The sequence below is a fragment of the Thalassophryne amazonica genome, chromosome 22, assembly GCF_902500255.1.
Source record: "Thalassophryne amazonica chromosome 22, fThaAma1.1, whole genome shotgun sequence".
Lineage (NCBI taxonomy): Eukaryota > Metazoa > Chordata > Actinopteri > Batrachoidiformes > Batrachoididae > Thalassophryne > Thalassophryne amazonica.
The window spans coordinates 29,787,366-29,810,622 of NC_047124.1; the positions used below are offsets into that span (position 1 = coordinate 29,787,366).

Consider the following 23,257-nt stretch of genomic DNA (forward strand, 5'->3'; position numbering starts at 1 on the left):
CATTATTGTAAAGCACTTTGAGCATCTGATGCAGATGGAAAAGCACTATATAAATGGAGTCCATTTACCAATGAAATCAAATGTGATTCTCCATTAAATAAACCACCAAAAAATTACGTATTTATGCTGTTTTTTTAACCACCAAAAATAGTTATGCATTTTCTTACTTATTTATATCTATATCAACCGTCAGTCAAATCAGCTATGGTGTATCACCAAAAGGATCATCTTGTTTGATGATGTGGACCAATCTTAGATTTACATCCTCTATAACATTTCCGTCATATGAAGACAGATGCCTGTTGTAGATGCGAGTGATTCTGTAGCGCTGACTTTCTGGCCCTTGTTTCATCGTTACAGTTTCTGAGTAGTCTCTGAGCAGATACACAAAGGGAGGTAACAGGATAAATACATAAATTAAACCTGACATCTTCAAACGGCTCATAAAATAGTCAAATCTCACATCAAATAATTTGATTTGGCACATTCACACTGCTATATTCACTTTATCTAGTTCTGTCAAGCGGTCCCACATACCTCAATTATTTAAATATTAAACAGAACATACTGTAAAATACAATATAATTAATTGCATATTTTGTTAAATTAATTATATATTTTGTTGAACAAGCACGTTATGTGGTGAGGATTAACAAAACTAGATTAAGTACATATATCTTATCATTTGTTAAAGTGTACACTGCATCACATGCAGGCACACAAAAAAGTCAGATTCAAGTCACTTCAGCTAGTAATGTGAATGCAGCTCAAGTTCTAAATCCTCCTTAAAAATAGGCAGGCTGTCCTTTCTCCAAACCCTTTTTCCACCAGTGGGCAGTTTGTCCTCTCCAGTGAGGTTTGAACCCGTTCTTATACCCTTTCTGTTCACTTTCAAACCCCATTTATTTCATAAACTCGCTGCCTGCCTTGTTCTTCGTGTCGTTTTTAGGGCGCTTGATGATCCGCAGAGAAATGTGGCGCAGAGTTCTGGTTCTGTGCTGCTTCAAGTGGACTTTGCCCTGCCAGAGGAGATGCTGTGGAGCATCCAATCCAAGGAGCAGATCAGCAGGATTCTGCTGAACGGCGCAGCGGGGAAACAGGAGCATCCAGAGGCCAGTTCCCCTGAGACACTGCTTCTGTTCTGTGCACCTCTCAACAAGCAGGGTGAGCACCAATTTGCTAATTCCACACATAGTGATTTTTCATTTTTGAGTGGCACAGGTGGCAGCCAATCAGAGTAGAGCTGCACCAAGTCAGTTGCTGGCGTCTCCAAAACTGCTTTGTTTTATGTGTTTATATACATGTCTCTCATACATTATGTAAAAGGTACCAAGAAATAAACACTTCTTACAAGGAAAATGCTGTTTTTGGAACCTAGCAACCCTTCTGAACTTATTTACAACACATTGTGTACATTAGCATGGTAACTTCACAGGCTGGTAGCTAGCTTGTTTGTGGGTAATTATATTCACTTTGCCATATATTATGTAAAACCTAGGGAGAAATAAACACTTCTAAAACTAAAAATGCTGTTTTTGTAACATGGTAACAGCTGTGGAATAATTTACAAGACATTTTGCAGCATTAGCATGCATGCTAACTCAAAGCTATCTACCTATGGAATTAAATTTGTCTCAATACCAGCAAAAGTACAGAGGGTGACCTACAAATATTCCTTGATTTGCACAACTTCTGCTCTTGTCAAAAGTACATGCAAGGCCTCCTGCAGATGCTGTTAAAATGTAAATATTGTTTTTGAATGAGGAGCTTTATTAATATTAACAAAGCTAAATAAATATTAATTTATTAATTAAACAATTGCAAATTATAAAGTGACGCTGCTCATATCACCAAGGGTATTTTAGCATTGCGTTATATTTTAGTTTTTAATAATTACAACCTACAGCTCCAAAGAATAGAAAATGTGTATCTCAAAATTAGAATATTTCAGCAGAAGCTTTTTTTAAAAAAAAAATTATAATACAAAAATGTGTAAAGGTATGTACATTTATAGTCAGCACTCAACTGAAGCTCCTTTCAAATGAATTCCTGCATCTGAGATGCACCTGTACTATGGCATTGGGCCTTTTTAATCACAGGGATCATGGATCAGTTTGGATACACCAAATTCTTGAAGAGGTCATGTAGCCTTACACTGAAGAGGAAATGCCCTTGAAATGGGTGTTTCAATAATACAACCCCAAACACATCAACAAGTGAGCAACATCTTGGTTCTAGACCAACAAGATTGACGTTATGGAGTAGCCACCCCAATCCCGGGACCCTAATCCAATAGAAAACCTGTGGGGGTGACATCACAAATGCTGTTTTGAGACAAAACCAAGAAATGCAGAGGAATTGTGGAATGTAATCCAGTCGTTCTGGGCTGGGAAACTTGTTCACAGGTGCCAGAAGTTGTTTGAGTCCATGCCACACAGTTGTGAAGCAGTGCTCAGAAACGGTGGTTATACAACTAAATATTAGTTAAGTGATTCACAGGAAAGATATCTTCAAGCAGGTTTCAGTTTATACAGTAAATGTTCGAATTCACCAAGAAAAATCCAGACACTGATTTTTTTTTTTGAACAACCTAATTTCTTTTTCTTCACTTTCTGAAAAATACTACATTTAATAAATGTCATGTTTTGATTTGGAATAGAATGTGCAGCTTTCCCAGTTCATTTGCATGCATAGACATAGAAGCTATTATCAGGATTTTGAGCATCGGGACACTTCACATGAAGACAGGATAGTTGGGACGCGAACCAATTACCTTGGACTTGATGAGAGGTATAGTCTAACAGAAACGGTCATCTATGTTCCGTTTCATACAGATTAATAAGTTTGGGTTCGTCCTCTGCAGTGTCCATGTTAAGAATGCAGAACCACATCTGATAAATGAAAACATGGGTCTGCAATTAGGCTAAATACATCTTTTTTTTATTTTAAAAACCATACACATTACTCGACAAGTTTCAAATGTAAATCCAATCACGATATACACTTAAAATGCTCAAGATAAAAACATGAAGTTCTTTCTTTCCAAATGTTAAAAGGTAAAAAAAAAAAAAAAAATACCCATAAATCTGACGGAAAAAACATTCATTCCCCTTACAGGAAGAAACTACAGAACAAATTTTCCGTGTGTTCCTTTTTTCCCCTCCATCCAATTTTTTTGTGTTCGACCGTCGCTGCTCAGAGATGGCGTGATTATTATTTTTTTATTTATTTATTTTTACACTTACTGCCACATCCCCTGAGACGAGGCGGCCGTGGGGAAAAACCCGCCTTGTCTACAGACCCAAACCTTTAAGGGCAGTGACACAAACTGAAAGAAGCCTGATCTCCTTCACACCATTCGCACCCTGAGATGAAAGTTAAGTGGCCAAAACCCCTTCCTGTACCAGATTAGTGTCAAATCATCCAAAATTGGTTTAAAGTTTCATCAGCATCGTCATAAAAATACAAAGGTACATTTCTCATGATTTGTATCAAAATTCTTTCCCACCAAGCGGTTTTTATGAAATAAAGCACCCTGTGCAGATCCCAGTGTACACCAAGTGTTCTGACTGGGGGACCCCCCCCCCCCCCAAAAAAAAAACTGCACATCCAATTCTTTAGTGTTTCCAGTAAACCAGGTGTCAAAAATATTTTACAAAGAAATTAAAGGCAGAAATGTTTATTTATTTATGGACAGTGTTAAGAAAAATAAGTCTTTTCTCGTAGTTTTATTTCTTAAATATCAACAAACCAGAACTCGGAGGAAATTAAGTTTTCTTACAGCAATGCATTAAAGACTGAATGAAATATGAAAATAATTCACTTGCATTTTTTTTCCCCAAGACATTGTTTAAGCATTTAAATACTAAGTTTGCTGTTAAAAGGTTCTTTTCAACAGATTTTATTTTTAAATTAAATACGTCATCTATGCCTGAGTAAACAAATGTCAACATTATACACTGGCAGGAGCAAAGGTTTTACTGAGGAAAAACAAAAAATAGAAAAAAAAATATGCACCAATGGTTTATGCGGTCCGTATTTAACAAGCATCTGCAGAGAGAAACATCAGCTCAAGAGAAGCAGTGGCTTTGTCTCATTCCGAGACGTGTTTAAAAATTTGCTACCTTGGGAAATACGTCTAACAAATTCTCACAGGACAAAACATGCTCTAAATAAGTGAAGCCAAGGCACATTCCATTTGTATAAAACCGTAATAACAAACGGCTCATGACAAAAAGCTTAGGGGCGGAACCCCCAAGAAATTACTCAACTGTGCACCCGCTGTTTCCGTCGTTTTGGCAAAAATAAAATTTTAACGCAATATACAGCAATCTGATTTTTCCCTTGACATTTCTTGGATTAAACAAGAAAACATTGGACAGTTCAAAGAACTGGATGAGATCCTATTGCTAAAGGAAAATGTGTTTCTGAGAGTTAGCAGCTCCATTAGCGACGTCGCAGCTAATTTTCCTTAAACACCGTTGCGTTTTCCGCAAGTGATTCCGAGATGCTTGCTAAATACGGCCCCAAAATATAATCTAAGCTCCCTTTAATGACTGAACCTTTCAATGTGTGGACATACCTGAAAACAAAAAGGATGAATTTAAAGAAAATCTAAAACTCCCAAGAGTCTGTGCACGTGGTAACAAATGCAGGAAGTAAATATTTCGAGCGATGATAACCTGTGGACTGAGGCCCCTTTTGTGATTCCACCCTCTCCTGTGAAAACACCGCCAGCCTGATGGAACTCTTTTTCTATACAAGCCTTAGTGTTTATCATTTGGCTAGTAGGTTCTATATTTATCTACAAATATATAACAAATAAAACTTGCAGGCAAAAATAGTTAAGTTTCAATAGAAACACCTTTCTTCCTGAAAATACAGCAGTATCTGAAATAATCCTGGCATTCGTTTTCATTCTGTCCCCGTTTTCTGCATCATACATCAGGAAGCTCTTTCGCCTACAAACAGAAAAAAGTATCTACAAACTTTGTAAACAGACCTGCTTTTTCCAAAAAACAAACAAAAAAAACATAAATAACTCAAAATATTAACAGCCAATGGAGCAAGTAAGCAAGTTTTGAATGAGCAAGGGCCAAAAAGTTAAATATACAACACCATCCAGATGAAAGAGAAGCTAAAGGTTCTTTCATGTGATCTTCAAGCCTGGAGGAGGACCTCCCCATCGCAATTAAAATAACAATAATAACAAGAAGAATAATGTTAGAATAATAAAAACAGGTCACTTTCAATCAGAGTTTATAATCACCCCTTATTCTGCTGAGAAAAATAAAAGTTGCTGAGGAGGGAGGGGTGGAGGCGGTCCTCGTTTTGCAGCAGGGTATTCAAAAGAAAACTCAAAGACTAAAGCATCCACACCAAGCCGTACATTCTTCTGAATGCCTGCTGTTTGTAGTCCAGCTCGAGCTAAGCTCCACTCTCCTCCTAGCCCTTCATCTCTCCTCTCGCGTGTGCTCATCCTTTTGTCTGAGCTGAGCTCCTTGGTGGCGGGTAGAAAAGTGGTGGGACGTGTGGAGCAGGGTCACATCAAAGTGAGGTTTCCAGGCTGTGTAGTGGGCTCCCTGGGACCGACAGGCTGCCTGGTTTGGGGCCCTCTGGGAGGAGGTGGTTACTGCTCTCCACAGCGTTATTGTTCTGATTTGGGGAAGGGATGTTGACGACGGGGGATAGAGGTGTGGGGGCGTTGATGGCGGGGGGCAGAGGTGTGGCGGCGTTGATGGCGGGGGGCAGAGGTGTGGTGGCGCTGACGGCGGGGGGCAGCGCTGTGGGGGTGTTGACGGCGGGGGGCAGCGCTGTGGGGGTGTTGACGGCGGGGGGCAGCGCTGTGGGGGTGTTGACGGCCGGGGATAGCGCTGTGGGGGTGTTGACGGCGGGGGATAGCGCTGTGGGGGTGCTGACGATGGGGGGCAGCGCTGTGGGGGTGCTGGCAGCTGGGGATGGCGGTGTGGGCGTGGCATTGCGGGGGCTGGCAGAATTACGCTTGGTGGGAGCGTCGTCCTCTGCGTCGGTGTCGTCTATAAGAGGGATGTGGGGCTCAGAGTCTTCTATCCGAAATTCCGGGTGGGTCATGAAGTTGTGGATTGATGTCCGTGACTCGGGCTTCTCCAGCCCCTCATAGAGGGAGATGGAGCTGCGGAATGCATTCACCACCCGGATCTGGAGGAAAGGAAAAAGGGACAGGGAACGGGAAACACATTTAGTCGTATTCAGTCATAATACACGTGCAGAGGATTTTAACACCAGCATGAGGCCACAGATAAACCCGATGGATTAAGTTTTATTGGGTCAGTAATCTGTGAGTTTTCCTGACTTCAAAAAACAAAAATTAGTGAGCGTGAAAACACTTCGACTACTGCAGGAATGCAAAATGCGTCGTGTTAAAAGTGAGTAACTCGAGGATCAGTCAACTCCCATCATCTTATTTAGGCCTAATCTAGACCACCCACATCGTAACTAATGACACTTAACAGGTGGGTAGGCATAGACGGGCTAACTGCCAGTCAACCTACATACCTGCAGATTGTACTGCGCACGCTCCGCCGGTACTCTTGCTCTGCAATGCTAGGTGTCTGATTTCAGGTGTGGTGGTTAGATGACTGAATGAGGGCAGAGACCACCAGAAACCAGAAATGGTTTTCCGTAAAATAGACCCTGACAAAACCCCATCTGTGGGGTTGCATGGATTTGTGGCCACGTTTGAGTTTTATGATGTAACCGCTGTGTAACAATCAGAAACCAACTGTGTAGTTTCTGTTCAATTCCCTCACTCATTCACTGCCTCGCTTCACTGGTTGGAGCAGGTAGCTCAGTGGGATAAGGAGGTGGGTTCAATTACCAGTCACACTACCTTCAACACTTCATCTGCCTTCATTCCACCCTGTTGTAAATGGGTACTGGTCTTCCTTGGGGAAGTAACCTGCGTCAGACTGGTGTCTCCTCCATGGCGGGTTATAGTGTCTCTCCCGCTTTATGGTCAGAATCTGGGACTAAGCTCAGGCACCAACAGACGACCAGTTCTTCTCTCTCCACCATTGTTACTCACGCTCTCTCACATGTTGAACTCAACTTGTTTGACAGCAATTGTTGTGTAGTGCGCACTCAAGTCTTTCGGAGGAGCAGCTATGCAGGGTGGCCTAACGGTAGGGGTGAGATTTCAGTTGTATCCTTTCAATATCCAACTAAAACTAATCTTACATTCACGGATACGTATCCCGGACGGCCGCTGTTGAAAACTGTGATAAATTAGCGAGTGGAGATCACCATAACCATAGGGATTGTAGCACGCCAACAGTAGAGAAGCTTGAATCTTCGACTGGACTGGGTTGCTTGACGCGAGGACATTTTGCTTCAAATCGCAGAAGCTTCCTCAGCTAAAATTCTTGCTCTGGTGCTCTGACTTCTATCTTGACTCTTGTAGAGAAGAATGAAGAATGTATTAAGCTATGTCAAAGTTCGCAATGGGAATCCCCCCAAATATACTGAGATTTCAAACAGTTACAATGAGACAGGGGTGCCCAAGTTCAGTCCTAGAGATCTACCTTCCTGACACTCTTAGTTGTCTCCCTGCTCCAACACACCTGAATCCAATGAAGGACTCCTTAGCAGGCTTTTAATGAGCCTTTCATTGGATTCAGGTGTGTTGGAACAGGGAGACAACTAAGAGTGTCAGGAAGGTAGATCTCGAGGACCGAACCTGGGCACCCCTGCAATAAAACCACAGCAGAATGACAGAATATCCTGTTTCATCACAGAAACACTCCTGAACCCACTACGGTTCTGTTAATTTTCAGCATGCATGTCTATGAAAGCGATAGGGGGTCTTATCTTGTTACTTTCTACAAACTTATCTACTCTAGCTTTAATCACGAGGTGCAATTAAGGCATAAAAATGCTTTAGCTTGGAGCGGCGCGAGTAAGGCAAATCCCAGTTTGGGGTCATATAAGTTTGAGAGATAGCAAACGTCAAACTGCAGTAGAGTTATGTCTGGCAGAGACAAACCTCTACGTTGACTTCTTGTGCAACAGTTCAAAACTCTAGGGTTGGGAACAATCCAGTGACATGTAAGTACAGTGGCAGGACTTCACAAAATGATTGTAAAAGGCCTGTCTGACTATGCAGAATGCAAAAAGGGAACCAACCAAGAGAAGAATGCTGTATGAACAAGAAGACATTCAAAGAAAGAATGACAGATGTTGGACACAATAGTTTACTGTTGTTGGACATGCTTAGGTGGGGGGGTTAAAGAAAGGAAAAAACAGCCAGAAAGCCAGAAAAAGAGATGAAAATTAGTGGAGACAGGACAGACAGGGTATCAGTTTGAGCTGATGTCTGGAGTAGAAAATAAAAAGCTGGAGCAGCCGAGCATGAGAAAAAGCTGGTGAATGTCAAATGGCACAAAGAGAAAAAACAAACCAAAACAAAAAACAAAACAAAACTCACGATCAAGACCAGAGACTTTGAACCAAGGCACAGAAGCAGCGCTACCTTGTGTTCAATGGTAGTAAACCTTTGAGTATAGCCCATGACACATTTCACAGAACATCTAAAGGAGAATATGTGGGAGGGTCAGTGGCCTTCAATTCTTCTCAAACCATGTTGGCAACTTTGAGTGGACACCAGTAAACAAGTATAACACCGCCCCCGAGAGAACCTGAAAAGGAAAGTTTAAGTTTAGTAGAGACACAGTTGAACCACAGACGTCATCCCACCTAAGAACAAAAACATCGTGGATTCGTGCTTCTTTTTTTGGTTTTATATGATCTGCCAGATAAAAATGAAGCTGGATCTGCTCTTAATGTGTCGACTCTGCTTCACTTTTGTCAAGTCCCACGTGTTTGCCTTCAAGACTCCTTTATTCCATTAAACTTAGGACATCTGTTAGAGGTTTGCAACCCACTGTTGGTCAGATGTTCTGCCTGTGAAGCTCTGCAAGAGAGAAAGTTCACCGTCAACATGAACATCATGAAACTTTTTTTAAAAAAAATGGTCCCTCTTTCATTCATTTCAATAGAGATGTTCCAAAATAACTGGTCTTCCCAGAACGATGGAGCGCACCGATAAACAGCAGCCAATTATCCGCCCCTCTCTTACCGCACCCACATTTCCACCGCTGCCACAGCGACTCGCTGGCAAATTCTCCGAGGACACAAATGGACACCGCTGCAGAGGAAAATGTCATGATTAGACTGCTGATTTGGCAAAACCTCCACTGACGCTTCGAGAGATTTTTTTCACTTATCGTTTTTGGACCGTGATCATGGGCGTATACTCAAAACATTTACCCAACAACGCGGACCCATGAGTGCTACAGAGGCACAGGACACACTGAGGCAGCTGCAGACAAGACCCGCTGATTATCAACCCACAAGATCATTCTGTGAAGTAATCATGACAATTAAAAAAAAAACAAAAAAAAAAAACAAAAAAAAAAACAACAAAAACACACTTTCAGCTCCTTAGACCAAAGCAGAAGCAGAACAGACCACATGATGAGACAAATAAAACACCTGAAGCCACCCGGTTACAGTGTACATATATATACAGCACTGTTACCCAAGCAATATGGAAGATGTGCGTAAGTGTGTGTGGTTTATTTTTGGAGTCTTTTTGTTCGTTAGAAAACAGAGGGAACATTAGGAGAAGCATGAGAGAGCAGAAGTACCAACATTCGGTGAGAAGAGAGTGAAGGAGGAAGATGTTAGAAGACCAGAATAAATAAATAAATAAAAATAAATAAATAAAAAGTCTCATGCACTAGAGGAGAACACGCACTCACACCCCACAGTGGCAGAAGCGGTGTTGGCTGCAGTGGCAGTAGTGGTGGTAGTAGTAGTAGAAAAGGCTACATGTGTAGGGCTAGAAACATTGGTTACATCGTGCTGTTGTTGGCTGGAGTTGGAGGCCTGCCGCCTTAGAGCCCCCTGAAAGGAAGTTCCACTCTGGAATGCACTCACTACATCCATCTGCAAAGAATCAGACAGCGTGACAGGAGAAAAGCCCAGAGGAAATGAAACAACACAGCCACAGGAGAGAGAGAGAGCAGAAAAATAAAGAGAAGGCACCGGTAACCATAGAAATACGTCACTCGGAAATAGGATTTGGGTATAATAGTTAAAGAAAGACGGGGGAGAAAGAGGGGGGAGAAAAAGGGGGCAGTTGGGTTTAAAGGCACTGAATGACTCTGAAGTTTTCTTCCAGATAGATCCATGCCAATACTCAAGACATTCATCTCTTCTGTCAACTGCTTCTCATCAGTACCTTCAAACCAACGGTTTTCAGCAGATATAGATTCAGACCGAGTCAACTAGGCATAGCAAGCTGCTTTAGCTCAGGAGTGGCTTTTGGGTTTAGAGCACGAGTCATTCTTTACGAATGGCAGGCGGAAGAATAAAGTGGATTTTAAGCTGAAAGACCAACACAAAGTTAAAGGGTTTATGGCTTTTGATTCCCTTGGTGGTGTTTGGGTGCGGCGTCTGGACGAGTGCGTTCCGAGAAGGTTACCTGAGTCTGGATGCGATTGAGTCCTCGGAACCAGAGGATCTGGCCACGGCGAAGCTCCCGCTCAGCGTGGTCGATCTCATCCATGTCCTCCAACTCCTCCAGCTCCTCATCTGGGATCTCCTCCTTTTGGGTTCCGTGACCTGCTGTTTTCAGGAATTTTAGGCGGCTGGTGGGTATGGAGGAGATGACCTGGAAGACATCGGGGTTTACATGAACTTCTCAAAACCACCCCAAAGAGTTATTTTATCGTGGCAGTACAAATACCACTCCTGAATGTCAACGCAAACATTTACAAGTGAGCGAACCTCAAAATCAGCTGTTATATTGAAGGTCGATGGATTGACAGTCAGTTTATTGTCACTTGGGTTGAAACGTTGACCAAAATTCTGACCAACTATTTAGTGGCAACCTCAAATACAAAACAAACAGGAACTACATTCCATGTGATCGGTAGGTAAAGCACAGGATTAATCAGTCAGCAGGCGAGGACCAGAAAATGTACATAACACCATAAAAACCTCAGCATGTTTCACTCTGAATTTTCAGATTCTGACAGCTACAGTTAAGGACCAGTGAACCTTCTAGTTTTATCCAAGCTAGCATCTTAACATGCAAAATAACCTCAGAGTCCAACAGATACATCAGTTGACCGATAATATCGGCTGATGTAAGACTTTCACTAACATATTGCTTTTGGTGGTATTTGTGCAGAAACAAAAACTTATTTTACCAAATACACAATATCGGAAACCATACTAGCTGTTGGAAATGGTATCATTACATAGTTTGTCCAGCAGAGGGTACTCTGACTGCATTGCTTACATTGCTGGGACCCCCAGCACCACTTGGCCACTTTAGCTACAAGAGACAGAGGCAAAGCATCCAGCTGCCATTGACTTTCAATCAGAGTACCATCAGTCAAAAGGGCACAAAATAGATGAGAAGTCTTATTTTATGTAAATGCTGAGTGATGCAAGACGGCAAATGTCAGTCCAAGTGAAGGCAGCATGACATATGTGGGTTGATTGTTGGTTATATTTATAGCTCATGTTTAAACTGTAAAATATAAAGCCTTAAGTTTCTTTGTCGCAAAGGTTTGACAATAAAATGTTATGAATCACTGCCATGTTTTAATGCAAATATCAGCATCCTAAATTTGTGACCCCCCCAATATCAGCATTGACCCCCCAAAAATCCTTATCAGTCAGGCTCTAGATTATAACCTATAATAAAGCTAGACAGGCCTATCCAGTTGCCTGTGAAGAATACATGCTGCTGGTGGCCACTGGAGGTCGCTGTTGGTTGTTTGTCTAAAACATAGCTAAACAGTTCCCAAACTGTATTTTGTACATGTGCAATTAATATAAGAACCTGAGAACTACATTTGAGCCATTCGAATAACTCAGGATGAGAGGGACTTACTAAAACAACACGCGGAGACTTGGGGTTTCAGCCGAGGACCACGGTTAAAGGCAACAGCAGGAGAAACTGTCTTTGGTGCTCTGGTTTAGCACTAATCATACCACAATTTAAGAAATATTTGTGAGTTAAACCATTCCTGTGAGGTATCTTCCACAAACCCTGCTATATGCATGTGGGCTGACACAAGAACTGCCCTTAAGGGATTTGTTTTGGCAGAGTTCAAGGTGACTGTAGTCAAACGTCAGATTGCTGTGGCCCTTAGCATCTTCATACCCATGGTTACGACTGTCCGGTAGCCTCGTAGTCAGATGTTTGCCCAAACTTTGACCCAGGACTGTGGTTACATGAATCACATGCTGTGAACCTTGAACATTGACACAAACAGTGGTTTTGGGAATCCCCCATCAATCCCACTGGCAATAATTAAAAATGGCAGATTTTGGTTGAGCATATAGATGTGAGTACACCCCACAAAGTAAGAGAGAGGGTATAAAAACTTTAATTTGACTTCATCAATGCAAATTATTTTTGATCTGGTCAAAAAATGTAATAAAGAAAACCTTTAAAGGCTACAGCTACATACGTGGTACATGTCATTATGTCTTAAAAAGCTGTAATATGGCTCCTGATCTTATCACTATAACAGAGTTTTAACTTTAGGCAGTATGATTCCAGCACACACAAAAGGTCATTTTATGGCTCTTCTTTTCTCTGGGTTTAAATACTTTATAATTGTCCAGGTCTCCCAAGCAAGAGAGATCTCAATGGGACTAACCTGGTTAAATAAAGGTAAAATTAAGCTCCATATTTCAATATAACAGCATTGATACAATAGTATTACTCCTTGTGTACTGGCACATACAAAATCCGAGTGCAATGCTTTGCTACACTATATTGTGAACAAAGTCCAGCATTTCATCATCATCTTTGTATCAATCCAGTGATTTTCTCTCCTGTGACACCTGGTCCTCTTTTGCTCTTGTTACCCTTCAGGACATCAGTGCTCCCAACTTCTTTAAACAAGCTGTTACAATACACACACTAATCCCAAATAACCCCACTCCTGCCTTAGAATATCAGCTCTGTCCTGTGGGGTACCTCAGGGTCCTGTTCATTAGTGATTGATCTCTGCTCTCTTCCACAGCATGTCTTTCCTGATTCTCTCCCCTCAGACCCAACCAGTCCCAGCAGAAGACTGCCCCTCCCTGAGCCTGGTTCTGCTGGAGGTTTCTTCCTGTTAAAAGGGAGTTTTCCTTCCCACTGTTGCCAAGTGCTTGCTCATAGGGGGTCGTTTTGACCGTTGGGGTTTTTCTGTAATTATTGTATGGCTTTGCCTTACAATATAAAGCACCTTGGGGCAACTGTTTGTTGTGATTTGGCGCTATATAAATAAAATTGATTTGATTTCTTTCTTTTTGATATGATCCCACAGATTATTAGACGTTACAATAATATGCTTCATCTCTATGCTGATGACATCCAGCAATACTGTTCTTTTAAGGCTTCTGAGTTTCATAAATTCTTTAGTTTAACTGATTGCCTGACTGAAATCAAACAGTGATTAAATAAGAATTTTGTCCAGTTAAATGGAGACAAAACTGAAACTTTCATCACTGGCCCTGACAACAAGGTTCCTGAAATTAAGCAACATATTAGCTTCTTAGACTCCTCTGTTCATTTGAGTTTGGTTTTGTCTTTGAGAGCTCAATGTCTCTTGAGCATCATGCCAAACAGCTAGTTTGAAATTGCTTTTATCATTTAAGGAATATGGAACGGCCTCAGACTACACAGAATGCTGATGCACAGTCCTGTTTTTATGTTATTTTCTATTTTGGACACGTTATAATTTATGTTTTTTTTGTAAAGCACATTTTGACTTGTTTTAAGTGCAACATAAATAAATCTTATCTTAATTCTGTCTGTCAGTTTTGTCGGGGAAATTATTCAATACCTTCACAGCAGCACAGTGGAGCATTTCCAACACATGGGGGCAGTGTGTGCACTATGTTTGTGTAAGTGATGAACAGAAGATGAAGTTCAGTGTTTTCCCATATCATACCTGTCCCCAGAGCAGAGAGCCGAAGCCCAAGAAAGTGCACCAAAGCCACTGGTCGATACTCAGAGGTACACAGCTAAAGGGCTTCCCTCCAAACTGGACTATAATAATCTGCAGCAGGAAAAAAACACGAGGGACAATTATCAATTTAACATTTGTACACGTAGAATCACAACTGCTGTAAAGCACCACAACAGCAGCACTTTACTGCAATTTCCCACTAAGGACGGCTGTAGCAACAGCCTGAAAACAAGCCCCATCTGTCACACTGCTCTTATTTTACAGTTGAGGAGCAATGTCACTGTTAAAGTGCACACTGACAAGCGTAACAAAGCCCAACCAAAGCTAAAAACAGCAATCCACAGCCACGTTCGTTTTACTGTACCTGGATGACGAAGGTACCGAGGACAATACTACAGAAGATGAGGTTGTTGAAGATGCCTTCGAAGACGTTCCTTTCACCGTGGATCTTGCGGGCGTTGATCTCATTGAAAAGTTGCATCAGTACAAATGTGTTGAAGACGATGGTGTAGTGCTCAGAGGGCGGGGCATGGAGAGGTGCATTCCTGCCACTGTCGATGTCAAACATTTTCTCTCCTATGGAACAGTGAAAGAGTTCATTCCAATTAATAACTTAAAAAACATAATGAAAAAAGTCCATTCAAGCCATTCAATGATTGGTATCAGGCCCAATCAAGGCACTTTTGGAGTGATCAGAATTAGGGAATAACCGTGTTATGTCTGATGATTTTCAGTCGTTAATGCTGGATTTTATGGTTGCAAATTGAGTTTTACCAGCAACACATTCCATCGTTTGCACGGTTTATTTTTCTCCAAGTAATTTGGTCGGCAAAGCTTTCCCTAGCAACAGCGTCGTTTCTCTTGCGCTCAGCTGACAGCGCCATTATTGACATCTGCGTAGCTACGCGGTCAAGGCGCGGAGTAATACATCAAATGTGAACCGGTCAAAGAATTTTGCCACAGTCAATGTGATATTTTATGGTCTGAAATCTCACACGATTAACCAATCAGATTTGTGGAAAAACTGTAATTGGATTAGAATCTGATTTATTACACAGCAGTCTCACAACGTCTGCACTTCATCTCGGTCCTTCGACTCGATACTGCACTGATTGAGCCGTAGCCACCAATCTGTCAGCACGTGATGTAGCTCACCAGTAGCTCAGCCGCGTGAGACTCGAACATATTTAAGATCTGCTTCACTTCAAATATGGATCAAATCTATTTTTGACATATTGTGCATGTGGCACTCTTCAAGTCAGCCAATCGGGTAGCGTGTCCACATGAATACAGCCGTTTTTCTTGTCATCTTGTTTCAGTGTTTTCTTCCTCTTAAGATATACTGCACAGACCCACAGCTGGGGGGCAGTAGAGGGGGTCAGAACTCAATTTTTTATGACATTTTTCTATGATATTTTTACACATAATGACAGCAGTAATAATTCTGAAGATGAATGTATTTTGAACAAGTAAATCAACCATCAGTGTTTGATCCATGTCATTAAATCAATATTACGCCATGTTCTAGTTTTACTACGACAATGCTACATTATAAGTAGCAGCGATAAGACCCATATAAAAAAATGTTTATTTTGCTATTTTGTATATATATATATATATATATATATATATATATATATATATATATACACCACACACACACACACACACACACACACACACACACACACACACACACACACACACACATTGAGTTTAATGTGCTTGCAGTGTGCCCTGTGCAAGTGCATTATTTAGGAAGATATAAATACTGGAATCAGAGATACTCAATCTGACGGGGGGGAATAAAAAAAAAAAACTTGGTGTATTAAAGCCCTTTAAATAAATACACACACATACACACACAGCGTCCAGAAAATATTCACAGTGCTTCACATTTTCTACATTTTGTTATGTTACAGCCTTATTCCAAAATAAGTCTTTGAGCGGCCGAGCCAGAGCCCTGACCTGAATCTGATTGAACATCTCTGGAAAGATCTGCAAATGGCTGTGCATGACACTCCCCATCCAACCTGATGGAGCTTGAGAGATGCTACAAAGAGGAATGTGCAAAACTGCCCAAAGATAAGTGCACCAAGTTTGTGGCATCGTATTCAAGAAGACTTGAGGCTGTAATTTCTGCCAAAGGTGCATCAACAAAGTATTGAGCAAAGAATACTTATGTGCATGTGATTTTATTTTTAATAAACTTGCAAATAAATAAATAAATAAATAATGTCATTATGAGGTGTTGTGAGTAGAATCTTGAGTGAAAAAATTTATTTACTCAATTTTGGAATAAAGCTGTAACGTAACAAGATGGTCTGTATGCACCTTGCTTCACAGTTGTGTATATATATATGAAATACAACTGAAGCAAGGTTTGATCTTCAAGAGAGCAAATGGTATTCAATTTGGTGTAGATCCAGATGGAGCTGATTCTTCCTTTAATAAACAGACCTAAATTTCACAGTGACTCTGCACAAAGAGTGTGAAGTCCAGATAAACTGATACAGATGAAGAGATATGGGTGGGCGGGTGGGGTTAGCTTTAATATCAACTACAAAGCATAGTCTGTGATAGAGGATAAGACAGTCCGGACTGTAAGATAACACCGCTCTGAAACGCCTGTTTTTGAAGATGAACAACCGTTTGAATAAAACAAGAGGTTCGATCACATCACATCTGACAACTCTTCAATTTTTTTTCCTCTGTTAAATATGTCATTTTATAACAATATTTAAAAAAATAAGTCAGTCAGCACCACTTCAGACAAATAATACCACTTGAAAATACATTTAGAAATAAGACTATGCACCATTTTCTGGTAAATTCATTTTAACAGAATTATCTTTTTAACCTTGATGAAGCTGCAAGTGGCATTACAAGCAAACAGTGCTTCATTCACTTATGACGACCATTAATATCTCCATTATTTTCCAACGTCGGCTTTCAGCTTTAATTCAAGGGATGTAACAAAAATGTTGCATTAACCACTGAGGAGTTACCGCCACTTTTACAGACAGTCTCCACATTTGTAATTGTAAGTAACTGAACCCACTAACAATTCTAATTAGGACAGTGCAGTCTCGTTTGAAGCTCTGCTTGATATCGCGGGATCTGACCGCTTTCGGGAACAGCCTGCTGTTGCGCAACAAACACAGCATAAGTTCACACGGAAAAGTGGTGTACTGTTTGTTTTCGTCAGGTTTTTTTCCGGTTCCCAGTGGAAAAGGGAAGACGAGGCAAACGGGTGAGGTCGTGTTGCTAAGTGTTAGCCCACACAGCTAACTCAAGTAGCTGTGTTCTCTTGCCTGCCCAACTGTCTCGACATGTTTGAGCTCTGGGTCATAAACAAACCGCAACACGTCCACTTTCCACCGCATCATCCCTTTTTCTTTGCTGTGTAATTTGTCCCAAAACTCAGAGAAAGTACCATATTTCTGTCCCCGGATGTAGGATTATTGCATCATGTGTGTCGTATTTGAACCCTTTAGCGCCTGCCCTCAAATGAGACTGCACTGCCCAATTAATTAAATCAAAGCTTTTACAGCCAGTTTTGTTTGAACATGTCAGGGGATTGATACAAGAACATGTTCAAGTCACTGAATATGTCTTGGAGTTCATTTACATCAATCTTTAACAAATCAATCAATCAATCAATTTTTTATATAGCGCCAAATCACAACAAACAGTTGCCCCAAGGCGCTTTATATTGTAAGGCAAGGCCATACAATAATTATGTAAAACCCAACGGTCAAAACAACCCCCTGTGAGCAAGCACTTGGCTACAGTGGGAAGGAAAAACTCCCTTTTAACAGGAAGAAACCTCCAGCAGAACCAGGCTCAGGGAGGGGCAGTCTTCTGCTGGGACTGGTTGGGGCTGAGGGAGAGAACCAGGAAAAAGACATGCTGTGGAGGGGAGCAGAGATCGATCACTAATGATTAAATGCAGAGTGGTGCATACAGAGCAAAAAGAGAAAGAAACAGTGCATCATGGGAACCCCCCAGCAGTCTACGTCTATAGCAGCATAACTAAGGGATGGTTCAGGGTCACCTGATCCAGCCCTAACTATAAGCTTTAGCAAAAAGGAAAGTTTTAAGCCTAATCTTAAAAGTAGAGAGGGTGTCTGTCTCCCTGATCTGAATTGGGAGCTGGTTCCACAGGAGAGGAGCCTGAAAGCTGAAGGCTCTGCCTCCCATTCTACTCTTACAAACCCTAGGAACTACAAGTAAGCCTGCAGTCTGAGAGCGAAGCGCTCTATTGGGGTGATATGGTACTACGAGGTCCCTAAGATAAGATGGGACCTGATTATTCAAAACCTTATAAGTAAGAAGAAGAATTTTAAATTCTATTCTAGAATTAACAGGAAGCCAATGAAGAGACGCCAATATGGGTGAGATATGCTCTCTCCTTCTAGTCCCCGTCAGTACTCTAGCTGCAGCATTTTGAATTAACTGAAGGCTTTTTAGGGAACTTTTAGGACAACCTGATAATAATGAATTACAATAGTCCAGCCTAGAGGAAATAAATGCATGAATTAGTTTTTCAGCATCACTCTGAGACAAGACCTTTCTGATTTTAGAGATATTGCGTAAATGCAAAAAAGCAGTCCTACATATTTGTTTAATATGCGCTTTGAATGACATATCCTGATCAAAAATGACTCCAAGATTTCTCACAGTATTACTAGAGGTCAGGGTAATGCCATCCAGAGTAAGGATCTGGTTAGACACCATGTTTCTAAGATTTGTGGGGCCAAGTACAATAACTTCAGTTTTATCTGAGTTTAAAAGCAGGAAATTAGAGGTCATCCATGTCTTTATGTCTGTAAGACAATCCTGCAGTTTAGCTAATTGGTGTGTGTCCTCTGGCTTCATGGATAGATAAAGCTGGGTATCATCTGCGTAACAATGAAAATTTAAGCAATACCGTCTAATAATACTGCCTAAGGGAAGCATGTATAAAGTGAATAAAATTGGTCCTAGCACAGAACCTTGTGGAACTCCATAATTAACTTTAGTCTGTGAAGAAGATTCCCCATTTACATGAACAAATTGTAATCTATTAGACAAATATGATTCAAACCACCACAGCGCAGTGCCTTCAATACCTATGGCATGCTCTAATCTCTGTAATAAAATTTTATGGTCAACAGTATCAAAAGCAGCACTGAGGTCTAACAGAACAAGCACAGAGATGAGTCCACTGTCCGAGGCCATAAGAAGATCATTTGTAACCTTCACTAATGCTGTTTCTGTACTATGATGAATTCTAAAACCTGACTGAAACTCTTCAAATAGACCATTCCTCTGCAGATGATCAGTTAGCTGTTTTACAACTACCCTTTCAAGAATTTTTGAGAGAAAAGGAAGGTTGGAGATTGGCCTATAATTAGCTAAGATAGCTGGGTCAAGTGATGGCTTTTTAAGTAATGGTTTAATTACTGCCACCCTAAAAGCCTGTGGTACATAGCCAACTAACAAAGATAGATTGATCATATTTAAGATCGAAGCATTAAATAATGGTAGGGCTTCCTTGAGCAGCCTGGTAGGAATGGGGTCTAATAAACATGTTGATGGTTTGGATGAAGTAACTAATGAAAATAACTCAGACAGAACAATCGGAGAGAGAAAGAGTCTAACCAAATACCGGCATCACTGAAAGCAGCCAAAGATAACGATACATCTTTGGGATGGTTATGAGTAATTTTTTCTCTAATAGTTAAAATTTTGTTAGCAAAGAAAGTCATGAAGTCATTACTAGTTAAAGTTAATGGAATACTCAGCTCAATAGAGCTCTGACTCTTTGTCAGCCTGGCTACAGTGCTGAAAAGAAACCTGGGGTTGTTCTTATTTTCTTCAATTAGTGATGAGTAGAAAGATGTCCTAGCTTTACGGAGGGCTTTTTTTATAGAGCAACAGACTCTTTTTCCAGGCTAAGTGAAGATCTTCTAAATTAGTGAGACGCCATTTCCTCTCCAACTTACGGGTTATCTGCTTTAAGCTACGAGTTTGTGAGTTATACCACGGAGTCAGGCACTTCTGATTTAAAGCTCTCTTTTTTAGAGGAGCTACAGCATCCAAAGTTGTCTTCAGTGAGGATGTAAAACTATTGACGAGATACTCTATCTCACTTACAGAGTTTAGGTAGCTACTCTGCACTGTGTTGGTATATGGCATTAGAGAACATAAAGAAGGAATCATATCCTTAAACCTAGTTACAGCGCTTTCTGAAAGACTTCTAGTGTAATGAAACTTATTCCCCACTGCTGGGTAGTCCATCAGAGTAAATGTAAATGTTATTAAGAAATGATCAGACAGAAGGGAGTTTTCATGGAATACTGTTGAGTCTTCTATTTCCATACCATAAGTCAGAACAAGATCTAAGATATGATTAAAGTGGTGGGTGGACTCATTTACTTTTTGAGCAAAGCCAATAGAGTCTAATAATAGATTAAATGCAGTGTTGAGGCTGTCATTGTCAGCATCTGTGTGGATGTTAAAATCGCCCACTATAATTATCTTATCTGAGCTAAGCACTAAGTCAGACAAAAGGTCTGAAAATTCACAGAGAAACTCACAGTAACGACCAGGTGGACGATAGATAATAACAAATAAAACTGGTTTTTGGGACTTCCAATTTGGATGGACAAGACTAAGAGTCAAGCTTTCAAATGAATTAAAGATCTGTCTGGGTTTTGATTAATTAATAAGCTGGAATGGAAGATTGCTGCTAATCCTCCGCCCCGGCCCGTGCTACGAGCATTCTGACAGTTAGTGTGACTCGGGGGTGTGACTCATTTAAACTAACATATTCATCCTGCTGTAACCAGGTTTCTGTAAGGCAGAATAAATCAATATGTTGATCAATTATTATATCATTTACCAACAGGGACTTAGAAGAGAGAGACCTAATGTTTAATAGACCACATTTAACTGTTTAGTCTGTGGTGCAGTTGAAGGTGCTATATTATTTTTTCTTTTTGAATTTTTATGCTTAAATAGATTTTTGCTGGTTATTGGCAGTCTGGGAGCAGGCACCGTCTCTACGGGGATGGGGTAATGAGGGGATGGCAGGGGGAGAGAAGCTGCAGAGAGGTGTGTAAGACTACAACTCTGCTTCCTGGTCCCAACCCTGGATAGTCACGGTTTGGAGGATTTAAGAAAATTGGCCAGATGTCTAGAAATGAGAGCTGCTCCATCCAAAGTGGGATGGATGCCGTCTCTCCTAACAAGACCAGGTTTTCCCCAGAAGCTTTACCAATTATCTATGAAGCCCACCTCATTTTTTGGACACCACTCAGACAGCCAGCAATTCAAGGAGAACATGCGGCTAAACATGTCACTCCCGGTCTGATTGGGGAGGGGCCCAGAGAAAACTACAGAGTCCGACATTGTTTTTGCAAAGTTACACACTGATTTAATGTTAATTTTAGTGACCTCCGATTGGCGTAACCGGGTGTCATTACTGCCGACGTGAATTACAATCTTACCAAATTTACGCTAGCCTTAGCCAGCAGTTTCAAATTCCTTCAATGTCGCCTGCTCTGGCCCCCGGAAGACAATTGACTATGGTTGCTGGTGTCGCTAACTTCACATCTGGCAAAACAGAGTCGGCAATAACCAGAGTTTGATCCTCGGCGGGTGTGTCGTCGAGTGGGGAAAAACGGTTAGAGATGTGAACGGGTTGGCGGTGTACACGGGGCTTTTGTTTAGGACTACGCTCCTCCTCACAGTCACCCAGTCGGCCTGCTTTCCCGGCTGCTCGGGATCTGCCAGGGGGTAACTAACGGCGGCTAAGCTACCTTGGTCCGCACCGACTACAGGGGCCTGGCTAGCTGTAGAATTTTCCACGGTGCGGAGCCGAGTCTCCAATTCGCCCAGCCTGGCCTCCAAAGCTACGAATAAGCTACACTTATTACAAGTACCGTTACTGCTAAAGGAGGCCGAGGAATAACTAAACATTTCACACCCAGAGCAGAAAAATACAAACAGTACGGTACTTTGTGGTAGGTCTGTCTGGAGTAGGCACTTCTTAAAATGTTCATGTATTCATCCCCTGACTTGTCTTCATATATAAGTAAGGATTAAACGAGAAGCCGTGCATTATACGGTTTGAATGCACAACACGGAGTCTACAACACGTATAATGCACGGCTTCTCGTTGTTTAATCCGCCTATATCATGGTCCCACACAGTGAGCTAACACGCAAATATTTAAGTTAACACAACTTGATAAAAATGTGTAAGTATTTGGGACTATTTTATGCCAGTCTCAAGAATATTTTCATCCTTGGCAACCGTTTTCTTCTTCCCCGTCTTCAATCTTGTCCAGTTGGTCCGTTGTTAAATCTTTATTATGCCGTTGCTTTTGCTGTTCTTCTTGTTTGCTCTCCTCAGTGGCGGTGCCAAGGGGGAGCTTGGGGGGCTTAAGCCCACCCAATAATGAGCCAAGTCCCCCTCAGCTCCCCAATAATACTGCCAATAATGTGAATAGCGACTGACATATTTGTGGATCTCAACTGCAGTTTTGCACTGAGAACGTCTCAATATTGCGTAACTGAGCAAAGTGATGAATGTGTGTGTTCGGTGATCCACCAATGCTGAATCACCCTTCACAAACAGAATTTTCAGTTTTGCAAATAAACATTTATTTGTAAAAACCCACACACAAGTTACAAATCAGAAATTTGTGTTTGTGGATCACAAAACACGTGTACAAATCAATGGATATTTGTAAATCACCCTCTGTGCATTTGCAAGTATTAATGAGACAAATTTAACTCCATACTCCAAAAAATTAGGTTTCCTAAATATTCATTACGGTCATTAGGTTTCCTAAATATTTATTACGGCCACTTAAAACTTCACTTATCTTTATTATACCTATGTGCAAGTTTACTGAACTTGCAATCATTCTAAGTGATGTGTGTGCACTGATACCACATTTTAGAGGAGCACAGGTGACTAAAACATATACCTTGGTATTTATAAAACAATTTACTGTATACTGTTCATTTCGACGACATTTTGTGGAGCCCCTCCAACTTTTACCCCCCCCAACAAAATTTCCTGGTGCAGCCACTGGCTCTCCTCTTCCCATTCCTCAAATGTTTTATTTTTTTATTTTATATTTTATTTTTATACACGTATATATATATATATCTGGTTAGAAAAATAATCATTTCAGTCTGTTTGCTTGTCAATTACTTATGAGCTCTGAAAATTGAGAG

General features: G+C 41.0%; 1 protein-coding gene across 5 annotated transcripts in view; it reads right to left on the bottom strand.

Moving 5' to 3' along the window:
- Window positions 1-2,918: 2,918 nt before the first annotated feature.
- The window catches only part of atp2b1a (ATPase plasma membrane Ca2+ transporting 1a), a 116,615-nt gene continuing 96,276 nt past the window's right edge, over window positions 2,919-23,257 (bottom strand). Inside the window, exons 18-23 of one of the 5 annotated variants that reach the window (XM_034163314.1) lie at window positions 14,386-14,597; window positions 14,004-14,111; window positions 10,523-10,711; window positions 9,895-9,984; window positions 5,732-6,177; window positions 2,919-5,671 (exon numbers count right to left, since the gene is read on the bottom strand). In XM_034163314.1, coding sequence (XP_034019205.1) covers window positions 5,548-5,671; window positions 5,732-6,177; window positions 9,895-9,984; window positions 10,523-10,711; window positions 14,004-14,111; window positions 14,386-14,597 — 1,169 coding nt within the window. In that variant the 3' untranslated portion in view covers window positions 2,919-5,547. Of the gene's footprint in view, window positions 5,672-5,731; window positions 6,178-9,797; window positions 9,985-10,522; window positions 10,712-14,003; window positions 14,112-14,385; window positions 14,598-23,257 lie in introns of those variants that run through there. The other 4 variants (XM_034163315.1, XM_034163317.1, XM_034163316.1 and 1 more) reach the window with 4 other exon arrangements.